General features: G+C 43.1%; 5 protein-coding genes across 5 annotated transcripts; all 5 read right to left on the bottom strand.

Annotated features, from left to right (window-relative positions):
• Positions 1 to 1170: 1170 nt before the first annotated feature.
• On the bottom strand, positions 1171 to 3080 carry LOC120809495 (histone H4). Its single transcript, XM_040163338.2, has one exon. It carries the CDS (start codon positions 3041 to 3043, stop codon positions 2732 to 2734), a length of 312 nt encoding a protein of 103 aa, XP_040019272.1. The 5' UTR covers positions 3044 to 3080; the 3' UTR covers positions 1171 to 2731.
• Positions 3081 to 3213: 133 nt separating this feature from the next.
• LOC120809490 (histone H3) lies at positions 3214 to 4049 on the bottom strand. The gene has a single exon (XM_040163332.2). It carries the CDS (start codon positions 4013 to 4015, stop codon positions 3605 to 3607), a length of 411 nt encoding a protein of 136 aa, XP_040019266.1. The 5' UTR covers positions 4016 to 4049; the 3' UTR covers positions 3214 to 3604.
• Positions 4050 to 4501: 452 nt separating this feature from the next.
• Positions 4502 to 5513, bottom strand: LOC144390848 (histone H2B 1/2-like). The gene has a single exon (XM_078097315.1). The coding sequence runs from the start codon at positions 5477 to 5479 to the stop codon at positions 5108 to 5110; it is 372 nt and encodes a 123-aa protein (XP_077953441.1). The 5' UTR covers positions 5480 to 5513; the 3' UTR covers positions 4502 to 5107.
• Positions 5514 to 7909: 2396 nt separating this feature from the next.
• LOC144390847 (histone H2A-like) lies at positions 7910 to 8459 on the bottom strand. Its single transcript, XM_078097314.1, has one exon. The coding sequence runs from the start codon at positions 8427 to 8429 to the stop codon at positions 8046 to 8048; it is 384 nt and encodes a 127-aa protein (XP_077953440.1). The 5' UTR covers positions 8430 to 8459; the 3' UTR covers positions 7910 to 8045.
• A 1463-nt stretch (positions 8460 to 9922) lies between these two features.
• Positions 9923 to 10589, bottom strand: LOC120809080 (histone H1-like). The gene has a single exon (XM_040162659.2). The coding sequence runs from the start codon at positions 10535 to 10537 to the stop codon at positions 9947 to 9949; it is 591 nt and encodes a 196-aa protein (XP_040018593.2). The 5' UTR covers positions 10538 to 10589; the 3' UTR covers positions 9923 to 9946.
• Between the last annotated feature and the right edge of the window lie 11620 nt (positions 10590 to 22209).

Genomic DNA, 22209 nt, shown 5'->3' with positions numbered 1-22209 from the left:
CGTCACTTATCGGCCCGAGCAGCTACTGAGCTTCGGCTTTCACGTTATTATGTTATTGAACCAAATGTACTGAAATATAAAAATAAATATAATGACATCATTTGGGGTGAGTGACGTATAACGCTGGTGCTAGTGTTGTGTAGGGCGTGTAAGGATTTGGAAGAATACTTTTATTATAACAATATTTTATAAAAGGGAGCATTGACTTCAAGGCAGGAGACATAGCATTGGTTTAGCCCGCACCCTCCAACCTATATAACCATGACGGTAGCAAGGCTACTAAAACCACTTCACTAACACAGCGACCCAAAGTGTACAATTCACGTCAACCCTATAGCGACTTAAATAACACTGCATAGGCCTAATAATGCGCACATCTCGTTAGGACAAGACGAACAGGCACAGGACAAAGGGAGATGCAGAAATTATATACACACAGAGAGGAACGAAAGGAAGGTTAATTTTCAAAATATAACAAGAAAAAAACGTGTTTTTTGACATAATCCTGGGGTACATCATTGGGGTAAATTCAATTCACATTTGCTGTGACGGCCCCAGGGCCACTGCCAGGGTATTTGTGGGTGTGACTCTGTCTGTGTGTGTGTTTACCCCTTTTCCACCAAGGCAGAACTGGTGCTAGTTCGGAGACAGAGCCTAGTTTCAAATCGGTTCTTTGGTTTTCCACCACCAAAGCACCAGCTCTGAACCAGTAAAAGTGGTTCTTAAGTAGCACCATATCGTTGCTGGTCTGGAAGTAAGAACCGCTTACGTCAGCGGCTGGGGGCGGGGTTACCGTGACCAACAAGACGAGAGAAACTTTGTGATCTGCCATTTTTCGACAGCAGCTAATCGAGCTAACAACAACACAATGGACGCTACTAGGCAAAAACGCGAGCCGCGCGAACATGTTTGATCCGCCGTGTTTGGATGTCGATTTAGGTCCGCAAAGCCATGAACATCAATAGCAAAGCAACGTCCGCCATTGATGATGTGTTTGTGTTTGGCGCCGCCGAGCTGACGTTGCTGGGAAAGATGATACGTGACTGTGACGTAGGACTTGGCTCTGCGCTGGCTCTTTAGCCTGTGGAAAAGCAAACCGGTTCTTTGGAGGCTCGTCAGTTAAACCAAATCCGGCTCTAGCTCTGGCTCCGAACAAGCGCCTTCTTCTTCTTCTTCTTCTTTTGCTTTTTATGGCGGTTGGCAAACAACTTTCGGGTGCATTACTGCCACCCACTAATCTGGAGTGTGGACTTAAGGAAATTAAACCTCTACTAGAACTAAACCAAATCAAAACAAAACAAAACAAAACAAAAAAATTCTCAAATTCTATTCATTAGTCTTGTATTCTCTAAATATGCCAACAGCAGTTCCCAACACTTGCCCCTAATGCCCTTCTTCAGTATTTCACTTATATTTGCCTCTCCCAGCTCTCTTAGCCCCTTTCTCAGGACTTCTCTCTCTGCCTCGTACCTCTGACATGCCATCAAAACATGGTCCACAGTTTCCTCTTCTTGACAGTATTCGCACCTTCCATTTCGATGTTTCCCAACCGTATAGAGGGAACTGTTAAGACCAGTATGGCCGTTTCTTAGCCTTGTCGTTACCCTCTCCTCTTTTCTATTTCGTCCACCAGCTCCCACACTCCCAACCAATGGTTTATTTTTAAACAGATATTTTCCTTTGCTCCCTTTATTCCATTCATTCTGCCATATCGTTTTGATTTGTCCCTTAATCACCCCTTTAGCTTCTGCCTTACTCATCTTTATATCGACTATATTTCTCCCACACTTCAGCGCCCTTTTTGTTGCTTTATCCGCCTCCTCATTTACCTCGACTCCAACACGGGCAGGGACCCACACAAACCTAACTGCCATCCGCATTTGATGGGTTCTGAATAGGGATTGTAGGATTTCGAACGTTAAATCTTCTCTGCTTTTGGAGTGGAAAAACTTCAGACTCGTTAGCACTGCACATGAGTCTGATGCTATTACCACTCTCTCTGGCCTGACGTCCTCTACCCACTGTAGTGCAAAAACTATGGCCATCATCTCGCATGTAAACACTGATAAGTCATTACTGAGTCTTTTCCCACACTCATACTGGAATTCTGGTATTACTGCTGCAGCTGCTGTTCTACCAGTTTCAGGGTCAGTCTGTATATATTTGTATATAGCTATGGTAATTCCTCCTGATATAAGACTTGCAGATCTTACATTTACCCCCACCCTCATATCTCATCAGTTCAAGTAGTCCCAGGTCCACTTCAGTCTGTGGCAGTAAACAAGGAGGAACAGCTGGCTGCACCACTGCTGGAGAGTAACTCCTATTTAGTATACCTAGTTCCCTAGCCTTCTCCTTAGCAACCCGAACAAGCACCTGGTTCTTGTTCGTGGAAAAGGGGTACCTGGTGGAGTGGAGCTGAGGCCATCAGGCAGATCAGACGCAGCTGACCACTGTCTCTTGAGTGCATTAACACCTGCCCCTTTGGGCAAGTTGGCAGCTCGGTGTATCAAAAGGAGGCATATGATTTTGCCACGCAGGACAAAACCACCAGTCAGCTACCAGTGATGTGCTCATCGAAGTACGTTGGTAATGTATTGATATGGACACATATTAACAATTAGATCTTAGCGTTCTGAACACTGGTTATTTACAAGGAAGTCAGCCGTTTATAGAGAAGGTGGGTGGTCCTTAAAAGGACCGTTTGTGTTTTGGTAACAGAAGTCTGTGTTTATCCTCCGAAGCCGTACAGAGTGCGTCCCTGTCTCTTCAGGGCATAGACCACATCCATGGCGGTCACCGTCTTCCTCTTGGCGTGCTCGGTGTAGGTGACGGCATCGCGGATCACGTTCTCCAGGAAGACCTTCAGCACACCGCGGGTCTCCTCGTAGATCAGACCGGAGATGCGCTTCACTCCGCCGCGGCGAGCCAGACGGCGGATGGCGGGCTTGGTGATTCCCTGGATGTTATCACGGAGGACTTTACGGTGACGCTTGGCGCCTCCTTTGCCGAGTCCTTTTCCTCCCTTTCCTCTTCCGCTCATGTTCACTGGTTGGTTTGATACAAAGATGATGAACACAAGTCCGTTCACAGATATGTAAAGCCAGTCTGAGGACGTGATGGAAGACGAAGGCGGGGCTATAACGTGGTTCTGCAGTGCCTCCTGCTGAATGTCTATGTTTTGTCGACTGGTTTACTGTATTAACGCTAATGTAAATCTCGATGTTATTTATTATAGTTAAATACCAGTCCAGACAAAGGTCTTATTCGCCAGAATACATACAACTCATTGTACGATGTGTTTAATGTGGTAACTGTTTGCACGGCTTCTTATTGTACTTTCCATCAAATAGTCTATTACGATCTGTAGTTATATACAAAATGGGACACTATTTTACATCATTTTACATCTAACATCTGTCACCGATTATCCGTTTCAAATTAATAAAATTAAAAATAGACATTAATGCAGACGGATACAAATCACCAAGATCCATGACTATCCTCAAATCATGAATTAATGGTCACGAGAAGGAATGAGTTCTTTACAGAGAGTGAGGTGGCTCTTAAAAGAGCCGTTGTGGTGTTAGTAGGAGCAGACTTTTCAAGCTCGCTCCCCGCGGATGCGACGGGCCAGCTGGATGTCTTTGGGCATGATGGTGACCCTCTTGGCGTGGATGGCGCACAGGTTGGTGTCCTCGAACAGGCCCACCAGGTAAGCCTCGCTGGACTCCTGCAGAGCCATAACAGCGGAGCTCTGGAAGCGCAGGTCGGTCTTGAAGTCCTGAGCGATCTCTCTCACCAGACGCTGGAAGGGCAGCTTGCGGATCAGCAGCTCCGTGGACTTCTGGTAGCGACGGATCTCCCTCAGGGCCACGGTACCGGGCCTGTAACGGTGAGGCTTCTTCACGCCGCCGGTGGCCGGGGCGCTCTTACGGGCGGCCTTGGTGGCGAGCTGCTTCCTGGGGGCTTTGCCTCCGGTGGACTTGCGGGCGGTTTGCTTGGTTCGTGCCATGATAGACTCGTCTCCCTCTGGTTAATAGAAGTGAACCTTGAGTAGAGACACGCGGCTCTTAAAGTGTGGAACGGCTGTGGAGCGGTGACGCTGATTTAGACCTCGGCCCCTGATTGGTGGAGGACTCCTCCTGGAGCTCAGCCGCGCCTCCACAAGAGAGTCTCCGCTGCTCATTGGCGGAAAACTATTTCAAACTGTCCGCCAAGAGCTGCCCGCCCTCGGTTATCGTGCCTGGAGCCGCCCGGCTCGCTCCACGGACACGTGCATTAGGGTTGTCTCGACTATACAACTCTATATTTATTATTGCTAATGTCAAGCTCTGAAACATTTAGTCCACGGCTATAATTTCGTGACGGATTTCTTATCAGAGCGACGACCTGAGGAAAAATAAACGTTGTGTGTCTGGTGTTTCTGCCGTATAGTTCTACAAAGAAATGCTTCCAATCATCACTGACGGATCCCATATATGAAAGGACGTGACACTTATTGCTTGTGAAATTACTCCTTTTATTTCTTCTGTCAAAATACAAACATAAAACAACACCGTAAGAGCTTTTTGCCTTCTTGCATCCAGGTCCATTAAACGATTAAAATGTTCAAGGAATAAATCTGCATGAGTCAGTAACAACATCCGTAGCCGTACAGTCAAGCTCACATATGAACATTCCTTTTTCCTTCTCAAAATATGTCCTATTCCTTTACCGGAAGGTCTATGGGATTATTTACCATCACACACTTTGAAATAGCAAGATATGACAACATTTACAGGAGCTTGACGCAGCTGATGGCATCACCCTACTCGCATATACCAGAAGATATGCAGCGGAGTTCTCGATAAACACACCTCAAACCAGAAGCATTGAATCAGACAGGAGGTACAGAAGTTTGTAATTAGGTGGCAATTGCTTATGAAAACCCTTACAGTTTTAAAGTAGTTAGAATCTGTGAGCAACCTACAATTATAGTTTTAACACCATTACTAGCTTGATACTTTTTATTAATTTCAATATTGAGAAAAAGCATCAGGAAAAGGTCTTTAGAAGAGGTGGGTGGCTCTTAAAAGAGCCTTTGTGTTGGTGGTCTACATCAGGTTTACTTGGAGCTGGTGTACTTGGTCACGGCCTTGGTTCCCTCAGACACGGCGTGCTTGGCCAGCTCGCCGGGCAGCAGCAGGCGCACAGCGGTCTGGATCTCCCTGGAGGTGATGGTGGAGCGCTTGTTGTAGTGAGCCAGGCGAGAGGCCTCGCCGGCGATGCGCTCAAAGATGTCGCTCACGAACGAGTTCATGATGCCCATGGCCTTGGAGGAGATGCCGGTGTCGGGGTGCACCTGCTTCATCACCTTGTACACGTAGATGGCGTAGCTCTCCTTCCTGGTCTTCCTCTTCTTCTTGCCGCTCTTGCTGACGGCCTTGGAGACGGCTTTCTTGGAGCCCTTCTTGGGCGCTTTCACAACTTCAGGCATGATTGGAAACTTCTCTGTAAACTGAGAATGCCTCAATTTAGATAGCACGGTGCTCATATATGAACTAGATGCAAAGTACACTGTGCTGTTGCTCGAGCGTGATTGGTTGCCTTCTGTGTGATACTGCGCATGCGTCACAAACATCGCATCCAAACGGATTTCTCTATTGAGATTGAATCACTTAAATCAGGGGTGTCAAAGTCAAATGGACGGAGGGCCAAATAAAAAATTTAGCTACAAGCCGAGGGCCGGACTGTTCGAATGTTCATTGAAAAATTTTTAAATGACGCATATAGTCTAGTGAACCTAATTGAACCTACTGAAAACCTAATAAATATATTCCAATATGATCAGATAAATAAAGCAATATTTTCTTATGGCTCTGTCAGTAATCTTTAATTTTCAACAGACACAAAAGACAAATTTCCTTTATATAAAAATCCCCATAACATGAACATTAAATGAAAGAAACCGGTATTCAAGGCACCATCAGTAGCCTATATTTTCTATTTTAGCAAAAGTGGGCTAAATTTACTTCAAAGAAAAAAACAATAATAGCAATTTTCTATCATCCACTCAACTGAAATATTTTTAAAATATAATTGGATTGAAATACAATAAAATAAAGTGCAAAAATCTATTAATCAAAAACAACACTTTGTTTAAGGAGAAGTAACATGCAGTGAAAACAAATATTAAACTTTAACTTTTAAACTTGAACTGAGTAAAAACTCTAAATATGTGATTGCACAGTAATGTTCACTTGTTTGAGGTTGAGGGTGATACTTGGTGGTGTCCCATCTTTTCCACAAGTTCATCAATGTTCGGGGTAAGGCTCTGAGCTGAGGAAATCCTCAGAATTGAGTGGAGGTGTTCAGCAGTAAGTCGACTTCTGTGTGATGTTTTGTTCAAGTTCATCAAAGAAAACAGTTGTTCACACAGGTATGTGCTGCCAAACATAGACAACGTTTGAGCAGCCTGGATGCGCAGCTGGGGCATTGTGTCGGGGAGGAAACGGGCGAACTCCGCAGCACCCACTGCCGCATATTTTGCCCTCAGTGCATCATTGTATTGGAGGTCAATCAACTCCATTTGGAGGTTTGGTGGTGAGCTTTCCACGTCAACAGCAAATGGGTTACCGAGCAGTTCCAACCTGCTTTTTTGTGCTTCAAAGTCAGCAAATCGGCGTCGAAAGTCAGCGGCAAGCATACCTATTTTATCAGCCAACTGTGCGCTCGGGAACGCAGATTATACTCTTTCAGTACCGCCACACTTTCTCCACACAGAAGACACACAGGTTTTCCAGCTACCTCCGTGAACAAATACTCCGACTCCCACCTTGTTTGAAACCCCCGGTTCTCAGTGTCCACCTTCCGTTTTGCCATTTTTGATGGGTATCTGAAAGTTAATATTACTGTGATGCTGACAACTGCTGTGCCAATAAATATTGAAATGAAGCAGCCTACTGCTCGGTGCGTCACCGTTGCATTGTGGGAAATGTAGTATTGGTGCGTGTAAAAGATCTGCGGGCTGCCGGCTTGCTGCGGTCTGCGGGCCGGTTCTAATAATAAATCAAGATCATCCCAGGGGCCGTAAAAAACCTTCTCGCGGGCCGGATGTGGCCCGCGGGCCTTGACTCTGACATATGTGACTTAAATGCTCTTGACTTAACACAAGATTGTTTTTTATTTGTCGTTTCACAACAGAGTTGCATGTTGAGAATCATGTTGTATAAATCATTGCATGCACTGAAATCATCTAATGACGGTCACACAAACCATTCACAATCACAGGGCACCCTGTTGATAATTACATATACACACACTTCAATTCCTGATGTGTAAAGACGTGACACACACCTTTTTTATAATTCAGAATAGAGACAAATGCATTTCTCTTAGTCATAACTAAATATTATAGGGCACCTTAATAGGACTTTTAGGCATTTAGCACACTGATCCGTGAAACATGTATAGTTTATATTCAGATTCAGATTATCCTGATGACTGACGTCTAGTTTAAATTAACGTTTGAGTGAGGAATCAAGGTAGCCTAACGTCAATCATCGGGTGAATTTGAACTTGGTTAATAGGACATTTGATCGACTTTGTTGATATCACATTATAGGAATAGCACAAGAACTATTGTGCTTACAACTTGAGACATGTGACTTCATTTTATCATGTCATAAAATTATTTTAATTTACTCAATTTAATTGAACTATACAACTGCTGATGGGAAATTGGGATCATTTAAAATGTCAAATCCTTATTTTGCATTCTGTAATCTTGCCGGTTTGTCTTCCTGTTCCCTTTCTCGAAAAGTAAATCATCTACATCCTCAAGTGTCTGATTTAAAACCATAAACTTTTCAAGGCAGCTGCAGTAGTGTCCTTTCTACGTGATGCATTAACAGGTTGTGAGGTAATGATGAAGTTGTGTGACTTTATTAGGATAACCTTAATAAGTAGGACCACATAATAGACAAAGTATGAGGATCACAGCTCTTTTCGTGTGGGTGGGTGGCTCTTAAAAGAGCCTTTGTGGTAGATGGAGGTCTCGGGCTTTACTTCTTGGCGGGCTTCTCGGTCTTCTTGGGCAGCAGCACCGCCTGGATGTTGGGCAGCACGCCGCCCTGAGCGATGGTCACTCCGCCCAGCAGCTTGTTGAGCTCCTCGTCGTTGCGGACAGCCAGCTGCAGGTGACGCGGGATGATGCGGGTCTTCTTGTTGTCGCGGGCGGCGTTTCCAGCCAGCTCCAGGATCTCAGCGGTCAGGTACTCCAGCACGGCCGCCAGGTAGACGGGGGCTCCTGCGCCGACACGCTGCGCATAGTTCCCTTTGCGCAGATGTCTGTGGACGCGACCGACTGGGAACTGGAGTCCAGCACGAGAGGAGCGGGTCTTTGCCTTCGCTCGGGCCTTTCCACCGGTTTTGCCTCTGCCGCTCATTGTTAGACTGTTTCAGGGAAGGAAGTGTCTGTGAACGCGTCAAACCCTCCTTTATATGTCCGCGGAGCGGGTGGGACGGTTCCTGACGCGCGCACCAACCAGAGAAGAGGCACCAGACACGAAGACAGAGGGCGCGAGCTCACCGTTTTTAGCGGGCAGTTTGAAATTATTTTCCACCAATGAGCAGCGGAGACTCGCTTCTAGAGGCACGGCTGAGCTCCAGGAGGAGTCCTCCACCAATCAGGGGCCGGAGGTCTGAAACAGCGTCACCGCTCCTCAGCCGCCCGACTGCCTCTGATGAATCCTTAAATCTGCTTTTACACATTTCTGCAATGTTGGTATTAAAAATGAATGGTAAGATTTCTGCATTACTGACTTAAACAGGAGCCTTCAGTGATATACTCCTTTATTGCTTTGCTAAAGAACAAGAGGCTCTATAATTCTGAAGCTCCTAATACTGGTTAACTTCATAAGATCATCTTCCTTTACTGTCTTCTATGTGAGTGCAAGTACATATTATGTAAACACATTCATGTAAATTTCTGCAATGTTGGTATTAAAAATGAATGGTAAGATTTCTGACTTACTGACTTAAACAGGAGCCTTCAGTGATATACGCACCAGTTTGACTGCACAAAGCAATCATGTAACCAATGAGGTGCTTCAAAGGGTTCTGATTAGGTGCCACATTGTTGTCATGAATGTCCCCCATTAATATCAGTGAGTGCTGGAGCCAACTGACATTTATCTCAAGATCTCCTTTATTGCTTTGCTAAAGAACAAGAGGCTCTATAATTTTGAAGCTCCTAATACTGGTTAACTTCATAAGATCATCTTCCTTTACTGTCTTCTATGTGAGCGCAAGTACATATTATGTAAACACATTCATGTAAAGTACGAGCAGCTCAGTGGTATGGTATCAATGGTACTTACATGTAAGATGATTTCCTCCAGTGTTAAATAAAATACAATTGTCACTGCAGTTATAATGGTTACATAGATCTTTGAATCATAAAAACTTGGGATACTCATCCTCGCTACTCATCGATGCTTATGGTGAGATATATGCGGGCAATGAGGATTAATGGTAACAAATCTAAATTACAAGATTGATTCCTTGTTCCCGTTTTGTACTTCATGCATTTTCCACTGTCTTTAGCAGTGTCTAAGTTTCCCTCTGGTTGATAAATTTCTTTAGATGCTCACACTTGTTCAGTTGTTGGAATTTAATGAATTCAATTGATCAGTGAACAATTGATATTTTCTAGAACGCTAAAAATAAATCTACTGCTCTAAATATACATTATTTTCATGCACATTTATCAGGTTCCGATGATTTCAGACTCAACTTTTCCCTTGAAAATGTTATTCAGCTACAATAGTGATTAATCATTAAAGATTAATCCCAGCTATATTTTCAACAGCTGAATAATGAAGGAAAAGCTCTTTGAGGAAGGAGTGGGTGGCTCTTAAAAGAGCCTTTTATAGAGGTGTTGGTTCTTCAGACTGAGGTCAGTTTACTTCTTCTTGGGTGCTGCTTTCTTTGCTTTGGGCTTAGCGACCTTCTTCACTGGAGTTTTCTTGGCGGCAGGGGCCTTTTTCGCCACCTTCTTGGTGCTCTTGGCCACCTTCTTGGGGCTCTTGGCCACCTTCTTGGCCGCTGCGGGTTTCTTGGCCTTCTTCGGTGATTTCTTAGCGGCTACAACTTTCTTCACTGCCGCTGGTTTGGGCTTTTTGGCCGCTGCGGGCTTCTTCGCCGCGGGCTTCTTGGCTTTAGGAGCGGCTTTCTTTGCCGGTTTTTCGGCGGTGGTCTTGCTCATCTTAAAGGAGCCAGAGGCCCCGAGCCCCTTGACCTGGACCAGAGTCCCCTTGGCCACCAGGCTCTTGATGGCGGTCTTGACGCGGGCCTTGTTCTTGTCCACATCGTATCCTCCGGCGGTCAAAGCCTTCTTGACGGCGGCAGCAGACACGCCGCTCCGCTCCTTGGATGCGGCAACAGTTTTCACGATGAGGTCAGAGACTCTGGGACCGACCTTCTTCGGCTTGGACACCTTCTTCTTGGCTGCTTTGGGCGCGGCGGCGGGTGGAGCTGGAGCTACTTCTGCCATTTTGTCCAGTTGTTGTGCGTTTGTATCGTCGAGGACTCGAGAGAGTGAGACTGATGAAGAGCTCAAAGCAGCGGACTGTACTTAAACGCACCATGAGAACCGTAGAGACTCAACCCAGCCCGAAGCTCCTCGTGCGGTCTGAAAGTCGAGTCACTTGTGTTTTCTCTCGACTGATTAAAGACTAAAAACTAAATGTGCATCAGGTGCTGGAGGCTGAAGGTGGAGGAGCCGATAGCGGACTAGTTTCTCTTCATGTTCAGGTCACGTAGAGCTCTGATGATCGATGCGTTTTGTTTGAGGAGCCTCCAAACCTCACCTACTCAGCGCCGTGGACAGCAGTGATCAGCGGCTTTTCCCACTCATTTCTCTCTTCAAAGTATTTAAATAACATCATATCGCCATCAAAAGTCGTTTTCCATCTGATCCACATGCTTATTCAGCGTCTCAATGTGAAAACAACCATCGGATGTTGATCAGTTTGTAATAAACTGCAGTTATTCCGGGAGCAGCAAACACGCTGATGACGGTGGAGGCTTATAGCTGCTCAGCGGACATGTCCTCTGCTGAAAACACTTATTAGTTCAACCTCATCATCAAACATGTTGCCTCTTTTGGAAAGCATGAATGTTGCAATGTAACTTATTTTACCAATGATAGTTTTCAGCTGAATAAGGAAGTCTGCACTGAAATTTGGATTTTGATAACAATTTCCACATAATCCTTATTATTGTTATGAATACTTATTCCGATCATCATTATTGTCAAGCATTCAACATAAATTATGTAAAAGATTCAGCCCAAGCGTTCATAGCTTATTTTACTCTTCTAACTTAGTTGCACATTTGCCAGCATCGTGTTGCTGGATATTACAGTCTGCTCAATGGTAGCTCCTCTTGCACAGTTCAAACTTACAATCCAGGATTGTAAATGTCATTTTTGGTTAAAACACCAAATGAAACCTAGCTTTTGATTGCAAAGTAGTCGTATACATCGAAATTCACAGTCGAAAACACAGATGAGGGCCTCGGGGCATAGACCAGACCTAGACGTACATGTTATAACACAGCAGCCTGGAAACCCTAACCAGCAGTAGCAGTCTATCATTTTCCCATATATTATAGATTTAAAGAAACATATTGTTTAAAGATCCCTTTTGAAGATGAGTACTGGTATAATCATGGACATGTAATTAGATTATATAACTTTTTGATCAATTTGCACTTTTTGTATAAACAGGTCCATGTGATATAGATTATGTACTATCTGAACAGTGTCTAATTTACAAATGTTTCAGACCCCTTCAATCTGAAATGTTTCAATAGTAGATTGAGTACATCCTCTTGATATTGGCATGCAGAGGGGCGGATTGGCCGTTGGGAATACCCCTGGTGGGCCTATGGGTTTGGGCTTGCCCAATACCGGCCCACCTGTCACCAACGGGCATCTGACGTCGCCAAACCCAACTATATTCTGCTTACAGCAGGAGATCGCAGGGGAGACATGCAGGTGGTGTTGGATTGATTTCTGGTATCATACGTATCAGGTATCTTGATTTTTATGGCAGGTTATTTTTTGCCCATGGTGATTGAGTTTGACACCGCTCCCCGCTCTAGCCTACTCAACGCTCACTCGCTCGCAGATGAAGCATGGTCTTTCTCTGCGGACATTCCTTAAGGCTTAAAGCTCTGTAGTTATACGTATAACCATCTGATCCTAGCCCAGAGTTACGCATAATCATCTAGCAAAACTATACCTAACTTTGACTGTTACAATAAAACCATCCCTCTTTACACCGCTTATCCTGCACACAGGGTCACAGGGGGGCTTGAGTTGTGAGAGAGTTGGGAGAGATGTGGGCGCACTTCAATTCGATTTCCTCTAACAAGGTTGGCAGTAGGCAGGCAAAGTCTGTCATTTGTATTGTGTAATTATGGAGGTTTATTTTTATTGTGGAGACCTCCAGATATTCGGCTGAGCCAAACGTTCCACGGAGTGAAGACCCGCTAAAATATTGGGTCAAACAAACATGTGTACCCACATCTATTTGTATTAGCATGTAATCATTTGAGCACAGTATCTACAAAAAGAAACAGACTCAACCCCAATACTGTGAAGAAAATTTTGTTTCTCAATAAAAATCAATAATAATTTCATGTCCCATCCCATATGTCCATAAGCACCTCAATATCCTGTCATAAGAAACCTGTCAGCACAATCACTGCCCCACTGACCTTTCCTCTGTAAATCACTTTCCACATTCAAACAATTCACATAAGTCCCTATGACTGCACATGCAGTAGGAAGCACTTGCTGGTATTTTAAATTATATTACCTACATATAACTGGGCCAAAATATACTGGTAGGCTATTCGATACATATGCACTATAGGTTTTCAACAGCGGTCATATAGTTCATATAGTTTGCGATGCATTGAATGAATGAACCTTTTTCCGATACAATTGGCTGGAAAGCTTCAGTGGTTCAGAAAGCTTTACTTTGCCATCACTACTGGTCAATACGTGCGATTAATTGAATGGGCCAGTACTTTTTTCCCCCTAATCTACTTTTTTCCCCCTAATCTACATTCTGGCTTGTACTCATTTTAAGATATAAGCTATAAGCTATAATTATATATATATAATATCTATATATATATAATATCTATATAATATATAATATATATATATATTATATATATATATATATATAATATATTATATATTATATATATATATATAATATATATATATATTATATATAATATATATATATAATATATATATATATATTATATATAATAATTATATATATATATATATATATAATATATAATATATATATATATATATATAATTATTATATATAATATATATATATAATATATATATATATTATATATATATTGGTATATATATTGGTGATGCCCTGGATGTTATCACGGAGGACTTTACGGTGACGCTTGGCGCCTCCTTTGCCGAGTCCTTTTCCTCCCTTTCCTCTTCCGCTCATATTGTCAGATAAGTTTGAAACAAGATGAGCCTACAGCGTCAGTTCAAAGATATTTAAACCCAGTCGGAGGACGTGATAAGAGACAGAGGCGGGGCTTGATCTTATTCACATAGCGCCCCCTGCTGAACTAGACCATTAATAATCAACCTTCGTCACCTCTGTTATTGTGCCTCAGATACCTAAACATTGTCCAAAGTACAGCAATATAAAAGACAATGATGTTTGGGCTTACAAAGCCAAATCACCAGATATTATGATGCAATCGGAGGGAGGATGAGACAACCATCTGATGGATATACTGTGTTACACAGGAGTGAAAACTCCAGTTAAACTGTGTCTACCTAGCTGCAAGGAAAACCAAAGCAGACAAAAAGCTTTTGCTGAAAAAAATGTTTTATTTTAAAAAATGACTTCTTTGATCTTTGTAGAACTTCTTTGGAAAGTTGAAACCCCTGACAAGAAAAACCAGGAAAAACAAGAAAAACCCTGCAACTTACCAAAAAAAGCTTAATTTAACCGGTATGAGTATAACATAACATGACAGTGTGCATTTTTCACAATGAAAAAGGCAAACTCTTTTCTTGTTTATTGTTTTTTATTTTGACAGTATTATATTATGATTGTAAGAGGTAATAAAACCTCCCTCTATAAAAGTATTTTACTAATGGCAACCAGATGAAACAAGTATCTGTTTTTTTCGAATGTTCAGATGTTGCAGTTTTCTCATATTTAATAATGCATTCTATTGTTTAAACATACATTTTTCAGGAAATGTCCACCAGTAAATCATAATATTCATTTTGCAGCATTGTGCACCACAAGATGTTTCACTTTCAATTGCTTTTGCTGTCGGGGCTGCAAATATTTCAAATCCCTTCAAATATATTGTCTCTGTTATAAGTTAGACAACACTCAATGTGCAAGTATGGCCTGTATCACTGATGGCTATACACCATGTTCAGAGTTAACTGTCTAGACAAGATCGTTGCACATAAAGCATGAAACAACAGCAGCCCATAGAGTTGAGTTCTGTGCGCAGTAATTTTGTTCATAGCGGAGGGTTAACAGTGATTTCGATCCATGCTGTGATAAGCAGCGACATGAAGGTATGACTCGTTCTTTATTTTCAGGTTTACAAGAAAACACGTGGAGGATGAAGACTAGTGGTTGGTTTGGCAAATGTTTGTTTTGGTACCAACTTCTTCTTAAAGAAGCAGCCCCACTCAGGTCGCCTCCATTCTCTGCCCGGTGTTTCGTCACTTATCGGCCCGAGCAGCTACTGAGCTTCGGCTTTCACGTTATTATGTTATTGAACCAAATGTACTGAAATATAAAAATAAATATAATGACATCATTTGGGGTGAGTTACGTATAACGCTGGTGCTAGTGTCGTGTAGGGCTCCTAACTTGGCCCCTAAGTCCAGATCTCCGGGGAGCACAATCACCAGACTGAAGGATTTGGAAGAATACTTTTATTATAACAATATTTTATAAAAGGGAGCATTGACTTCAAGGCAGGAGACATAGTATTTGTTTAGCCCGCACCCTCCAACCTATATAACCATGACGGTAGCAAGGCTACTAAAACCACTTCACTAACACAGCGACCCAAAGTGTACAATTCACGTCAACCCTATAGCGACTTAAATAACACTGCATAGGCCTAATACTGCGCACATCTCGTTAGGACAAGACGAACAGGCACAGGACAAAGGGAGATGCAGAAATTATATACACACAGAGAGGAACGAAAGGAAGGTTAATTTTCAAAATATAACAAGAAAAAAACGTGTTTTTTGACATAATCCTGGGGTACATCATTGGGGTAAATTCAATTCACATTCGCTGTGACGGCCCCAGGGCCACTGCCAGGGTATTTGTGGGTGTGACTCTGTCTGTGTGTGTGTTTACCCCTTTTCCACCAAGGCAGAACTGGTGCTAGTTCGGAGACAGAGCCTAGTTTCAAATCGGTTCTTTGGTTTTCCACCACCAAAGTACCAGCTCTGAACCAGTAAAAGTGGTTCTTAAGTAGCACCATATCGTTGCTGGTCTGGAAGTAAGAACCGCTTACGTCAGTGGCTGGGGGCGGGGTTACCGTGACCAACAAGACGAGAGAAACTTTGTGATCTGCCATTTTTCGACAGCAGCTAATCGAGCTAACAACAACACAATGGACGCTACTAGGCAAAAACGCGAGCCGCGCGAACATGTTTGATCCGCCGTGTTTGGATGTCGATTTAGGTCCGCAAAGCCATGAACATCAATAGCAAAGCAACGTCCGCCATTGATGATGTGTTTGTGTTTGGCGCCGCCGAGCTGACGTTGCTGGGAAAGATGAGACGTAACTGTGACGTAGGACTTGGCTCTGCGCTGGCTCTTTAGCCTGTGGAAAAGCAAACCGGTTCTTTGGAGGCTCCGAACCGGCTCTAGCTCTGGCTCCGAACAAGCACCTTCTTCTTCTTCTTCTTCTTCTTCTTTTGCTTTTTATGGCGGTTGGCAAACAACTTTCGGGTGCATTACTGCCACCCACTAATCTGGAGTGTGGACTTAAGGAAATTAAACCTCTACTAGAACTAAACCAAATCAAAACAAATCAAAACAAAACAAAACAAAAAAAAATCTCAAATTCTATTCATTAGTCTTGTATTCTCTAAATATGCCAACAGCAGTTCCCAACACTTGCCCCTAATGCCCTTCTTCAGTATTTCACTTATATTTGCCTCTCCCAGCTCTCTTAGCCCCTTTCTCAGGACTTCTCTCTCTGCCTCGTACCTCTGACATGCCATCAAAACATGGTCCACAGTTTCCTCTTCTTGACAGTATTCGCACCTTCCATTTCGATGTTTCCCAACCGTATAGAGGGAACTGTTAAGACCAGTATGGCCGTTTCTTAGCCTTGTCATTACCCTCTCCTCTTTTCTATTTCGTCCACCAGCTCCCACACTCCCAACCAATGGTTTATTTTTAAACAGATATCTTCCTTTGCTCCCTTTATTCCATTCATTCTGCCATATCGTTTTGATTTGTCCCTTAATTACCCCTTTAGCTTCTGCCTTACTCATCTTTATATCGACTATATTTCTCCCACACTTCAGTGCCCTTTTTGTTGCTTTATCCGCCTCCTCATTTACCTCGACTCCAACATGGGCAGGGACCCACACAAACCTAACTGCCATCCGCATTTGATGGGTTCTGAATAGGGATTGTAGGATTTCGAACGTTAAATCTTCTCTGCTTTTGGAGTGGAAAAACTTCAGACTCGTTAGCACTGCACATGAGTCTGATGCTATTACCACTCTCTCTGGCCTGACGTCCTCTACCCACTGTAGTGCAAAAACTATGGCCATCATCTCGCATGTAAACACTGATAGGTCATTACTGAGTCTTTTCCCACACTCATACTGGAATTCTGGTATTACTGCTGCAGCTGCTGTTCTACCAGTTTCAGGGTCCTTTGCTCCGTCTGTATATATTTGTATATAGCTATGGTAATTCCTCCTGATATAAGACTTGCAGATCTTACATTTACCCCCACCCTCATGTCTCATCAGTTCAAGTAGTCCCAGGTCCACTTCAGGCTGTGGCAGTAACCAAGGAGGAACAGCTGGCTGCACCACTGCTGGAGAGTAACTCCTATTTAGTATACCTAGTTCCCTAGCCTTCTCCCTAGCAACCCGAACAAGCACCTGGTTCTTGTTCGTGGAAAAGGGGTACCTGGTGGAGTGGAGCTGAGGCCATCAGGCAGATCAGACGCAGCTGGCCACTGTCTCTTGAGTGCATTAAAACCTGCCCCTTTCTGAGGGTTTGGGCGCGACTGCTGGCTTTCTCCTGTTCCCCAGCACAATGCCGGTTTCCGTTCCTGCGTTTCGGTTGTTTAATCGGTTACTTTGGAGAATAAACATTGTTGGCTGGTAATCCCTGTAGCGTGGTTTCGTCTATTTGTTGTGGCCTTTGAGCCAGATCATAACAAATTGGGGGCTCGTCCAACTTGGAAATTGTACTATTAACAGAGGTTAAGTGATGTGTTTTTTGTGGAAACCTATGGAAGGGAATTGACCAGGCTGTGGGATGATTTGGAATCGTTGGTGCAAGTTTGTTTCTGTCAAGTAAAGGGACAAGGAAGGTAAGTGTTGACCTTTTTGGTTGCGCAAATGTATATATTGAGCCAATTCCCCTGTAGGTATAGCACGTTTTCCTCTTTAGGATGTGTGTGCACAGGAATGTAGTGCGGGCTGAAAGTGGTTGGAGCGGTTGTCTCGGGAGCACGTCCATGGTTGTGGCAAAGTTGCCAGCTTGCTGGTCGCTTAACCAAACTACTAGGTTTTGGTGCGTAAATACCCACCGCAAATAACTCCTGAAGACTAGGGTTGAGTTAGGTAGATCGGGTTAGGCAGTTTAGAGGGGATGCTCAATTTGAGATTATTTTGTGGTCTGTTGCGCACTATTTAGGTCAATACTGTACATTATTTTGTTTACCGGGGACTGATTGCTGTTGCGTATTGGTCAGGTGATGTTCATCATCATGGCAGGAGTAGATGAGTTCATTGCTATTCCTTCGGAGGAATTTTTGGATCAGTGTACTAGGGATCAGTTGTTAAAGATAGCTGATCATTATAAAATCAGTGTAGGCGACAGAGGGTAAAAGGAAAATGTTAGATCTACTATAAGGGCACATTTGTATGATATGGGTGTTTTAACACCTGTACAAAAATCACATAGTCCTACAAATTTGGCTTTGGATGGGTTTTCGCAGGATATGGCTCATAGTGTAGCTTTAAACTTTGAACAGCAAAAAGAAATGTTGATATTGCGGATGAAGTTGGAGAAGGAGAAAGAGTTAGAGTTGGAACAGATGAGGCAGCAAGCAGAAGTTGATAAAGTGTTTGCAGTAAAAAAAATGAGGCAACAAACAGAAATGGCAAAGCTAGATTTGGAAAATGAGAGACTGAGGTTAGTTAAAGAAGGTAAATTTTATGACTTTTCCAGGAATGAAGAGGTCGCTCGAAGTAGCGATAATTCACGTGACATTTTGAATAATTTGCGCTTGGTGCCTAAATTTAGTGAGAAAGATGTTGATGTATTCTTCGCGTTGTTTGAGTGGATTGCAGACACGAGGGGCTGGGTTGATTCAGACCGTATCGTTTTGCTACAATGTGTGTTAACTGGGCGTGCCCAGGAGTTTTTTTCCTTGTCTCTGGAAGACAGCGGTGATTATGGCAAGGTTAAAATGGCTGTACTGAAAACGTATGAGTTAGTCCTTGAAGCATACCGTCAGCGTTTTAGGAGTTGGAAAAAGTGAGATAAATCATATCTTGAATTTGGGGATTCACTTTAGTCGATGGTGCTCGGCCTCAGAAGTGAAGGATTTTGATGACTTGTATAACTTGATGGTGCTTGAACAGTTTGAGAATTCAATCCCAGAACGAATTGCCATGTACATAAGTGAACGGAAGGTGAAGACAACAGGGGAGGCTGCTGCCCTTGCGGATGATTATTTTTTGACCCACAAAGCTAGCGGTGTCGATGTCCGCACGCATGCTTTGTCTGGGGGGAAATGTTGCACCTGCAGAAGGGATGTTTTTTTCTAGGGCGTTAGGTGGGGGTTTTCCTCGAGAACAGAGTTGATCATGGAGTCCGTGACTCTGAGTGTCATTTTTGTCCTAAATACGGTCACTGGAAGAGACTGCGTGGCGTTTAAGTTAAGGAATAGGCAAGATGTAACTCATGTAAAGCCGGTTGCTCTAGCGGCACCAATTTCCAATGTGCTTTCAGACCAATCGAGGGTCGAGTCACCAGTTGTGATGTCAAAGCCTGACTTAAGCGCATACTTGCCGTTTATTTCAAAAGGACGTGTGTCTTCGGTGAATGAAAAGCAGTTTCCTGAAGTGTTCACGGCCTGCGCTGTGACGCGCGCCATGAAGTGGGCCACTGAAATTTCATGATTTGGTTTTGCGTGTTGCTCATGATGAGTCGGGTCACATGGGGGTTGGTAAAACGAATGATCGGGTCCTTAGACATTTTTTTTTGGTCGCGGTTTAAGAAAAGTGTTGCAAGCCACATCAAAACGTGCCACACTTGTCAATTAACTGGTAAGCCAAACCAGAAAGTGAAAGCTGCTCACCTGTATCCAATTCCTGTTGTAAACCAGCCATTTGAGCACCTGATTATTGACTGTGTAGGCCCTCTTCCTCGTTCAAGGTTGGGTGCGATGTATTTGTTAACTTATGTGCAGTAGCACCAGATACCCAGCCGCTGGACGCTATAGCTCCTCTGGAAAGAAAAATAGCAACAAGAAGGAAGTTTGCTCCTTGGTATAACCCTCAAACCCGGAACCTAAAGCAAACTGTGCGAAAACTTGAACGATTATGCCGTTTCACCAAATCGGAAGGATCTAGGCTAGTTTGGTAAGACAGCCATAAAACATATAAGAAGGCTTTCTGTACACAAGAGCATCGTATGACTCATGATTAATAGAGAACAATAAAAACAACTCCAGGTTTCTCTTCAGCACTGTAGCCTGACTGACAGTCACAGGTCTGTTGAGCCGTGTATTCCTTAGGACCTCAGTAGTAACGACTTCATGAATGTCTTCAATGATAAGATTCTGACTCTAAAAGAGAAAATTGATGGTCTCCTGCCTTCAGCCAGTGCCAAACCTGTCCTCAGATGTAGGAACCTTGGATGCAGCAGTGGGCCCTGATGCCTGTTTGGATGCTTTCTCTTCCATCAACCTTGATCAACTGACTTCTTTAATTTCGAAGTCTAAATTTTCTACTAGTCTCTTGGATCCGATTTCCGTCTGCTGAAGGAAGTCTTCACTCGATATAATGAATCTGTCTTTGTTGTCAGGACATGTACCACAGTCCTTCAAGGTAGCTTTAATTAAACCTCTTTTTAAGAAACCTACTCTTGCTCCAGGGGTGTTGGCCAACTACAGACCTATCTCTAATCTTCCTTTCCTCTCTAAGATCCTTGAGAAATTCGTTGCATATCAATTATGTGACTAACACAATTATGTGTTCTACAAAACAATGATTTGTTCGAGGATTTCCAGTCAGGATTTAGAGTGCATCATGGCACAGAAACCGCACTGGTGATAATTACGAATGATCTTCTACTTGCATCGGACCAAGGACTCATCTCTTTTCTTGTCTTGCTGGACCTCAGTGCCGCATTTGACACCATATACCATTGTATCATGTTGCAGAGACTAGAACATTTGATTGGCACTCAGCTGGTTTAAATCCTATTTATCGGAACGATGCCAGTTTGTGCTTGTAAACGGCAGGGGTGGAAGTAACAAATACTTGCAGTTCTGTTTTAGAATAAAGGGTTGGAAATTAAAGCTTTTTCATGCTGTTTTTATTATCCAATTAATCGATTAATCAAAGAAAAAATCAACCAATTAATCGATTGTCAAAATAATTGTTAGTTGCAGCCCTACTGTTGAGTATGTCCACAATTTAAAATAATATTCGAACTGTCAGATTTCTTTTTTTCAATGCAAATCCTTATTGCCTGTGTAGGATATTAGAAACAAATTGACGATCCGGTTCATAAAATTAATAAAAATGCATATAGTGTACACCAGAATACAGCCGTGATTCTGAAACTGTGTAATCAATAAAGTAATGACAATATTTACTTCTGCAACTGTAATAGAATAATACCAATGTACAGTTATGATTGTATTTTGATGATGATTATTATTTTAAATATTAAATCATATTACTGTCATCATAAACCAACATTACCCTCTCCTAAAGACTTTGTGCTTTCCCTCCCCCAGGTTTCTGTGGATGGTGGTTCTATCTCATGGTGGTGGTCGTCCCTGCAGTGGTCCTGCCGTGGGCCTGGCTTGCTACTCGCAATTATTTGAATCATTTCTGTCATAGGAATTAAATGTATTATACATCTTTTACATTTTTTATTCTGTACACATGACATCCATTGTAATCTGTCCATCCCGGGAGTGGGATCCGCCCTCTGACTTTCTCCCTAAGGTTTCTTCCCTTTTTTCCCCATGGAAGGGTTTTTTCCATTTTTGGGGGAGTTTTTCCTTTGCCGATGTGTGGGTTTCGGGACAGAGGATGTTGCATGTGTACAGACTGTAAAGCCTTCTGACCGATACAAGAGTACAACAAATAGTTTAGATATCAAACACAGCCAGCCAGTCCACATATCCGCAGACATTGAATAGTGAGGATTCTCACTACAGTGCTATAAGGGTGATGTACACCGACACACTTCGACGCCTTCACTAAAAAATGGGATGTATAACTTACATGCCCCTTTTTGGTGAATGATTCAATACAGAACTACATTACCTCAAAATGGTTGATCAGGGTACAAAATGAGAGAAAAAATCAATTTTTTCCACGCACGGCCATCCCATACTGACACAAATGTGGCCATTCACTTTCTGGAGAAGTAAATACACTAAATGAATCTCTCTCAGACACAATTTATGTGAGAGCCAGAAAATAGGATTTATTAGGAAAAGCCTGAATTAGATGAACTGAAACGAACGTTGTTGGTACTTCATAGATTCATTCATTTAGAAGACGGTAACTGCTGGGAACAAAAGCTCAGCCGCGCCTCTAGAAGCGAGTCTCCGCTGCTCATTGGTGGAAAATGATTTCAAACTGTCCGCGATATATGA

Source organism: Gasterosteus aculeatus, chromosome Y (genome assembly GCF_964276395.1).
Source record: "Gasterosteus aculeatus chromosome Y, fGasAcu3.hap1.1, whole genome shotgun sequence".
In the NCBI taxonomy this organism is placed as follows: Eukaryota; Metazoa; Chordata; class Actinopteri; order Perciformes; family Gasterosteidae; genus Gasterosteus; species Gasterosteus aculeatus.
Note: the sequence above shows the minus strand (reverse complement) of the source record. Positions and strands in the feature narration are given on the sequence as shown.

Excerpts from the sequence above, each read along its gene's own strand:
- LOC120809495 (XM_040163338.2), bottom strand. The coding sequence starts at position 3,043 with ATGAGCGGAAGAGGAAAGGGAGGAAAAGGACTCGGCAAAGGAGGCGCC.
- LOC120809490 (XM_040163332.2), bottom strand. The coding sequence starts at position 4,015 with ATGGCACGAACCAAGCAAACCGCCCGCAAGTCCACCGGAGGCAAAGCC.
- LOC144390848 (XM_078097315.1), bottom strand. The coding sequence starts at position 5,479 with ATGCCTGAAGTTGTGAAAGCGCCCAAGAAGGGCTCCAAGAAAGCCGTC.
- LOC144390847 (XM_078097314.1), bottom strand. The coding sequence starts at position 8,429 with ATGAGCGGCAGAGGCAAAACCGGTGGAAAGGCCCGAGCGAAGGCAAAG.
- LOC120809080 (XM_040162659.2), bottom strand. The coding sequence starts at position 10,537 with ATGGCAGAAGTAGCTCCAGCTCCACCCGCCGCCGCGCCCAAAGCAGCC.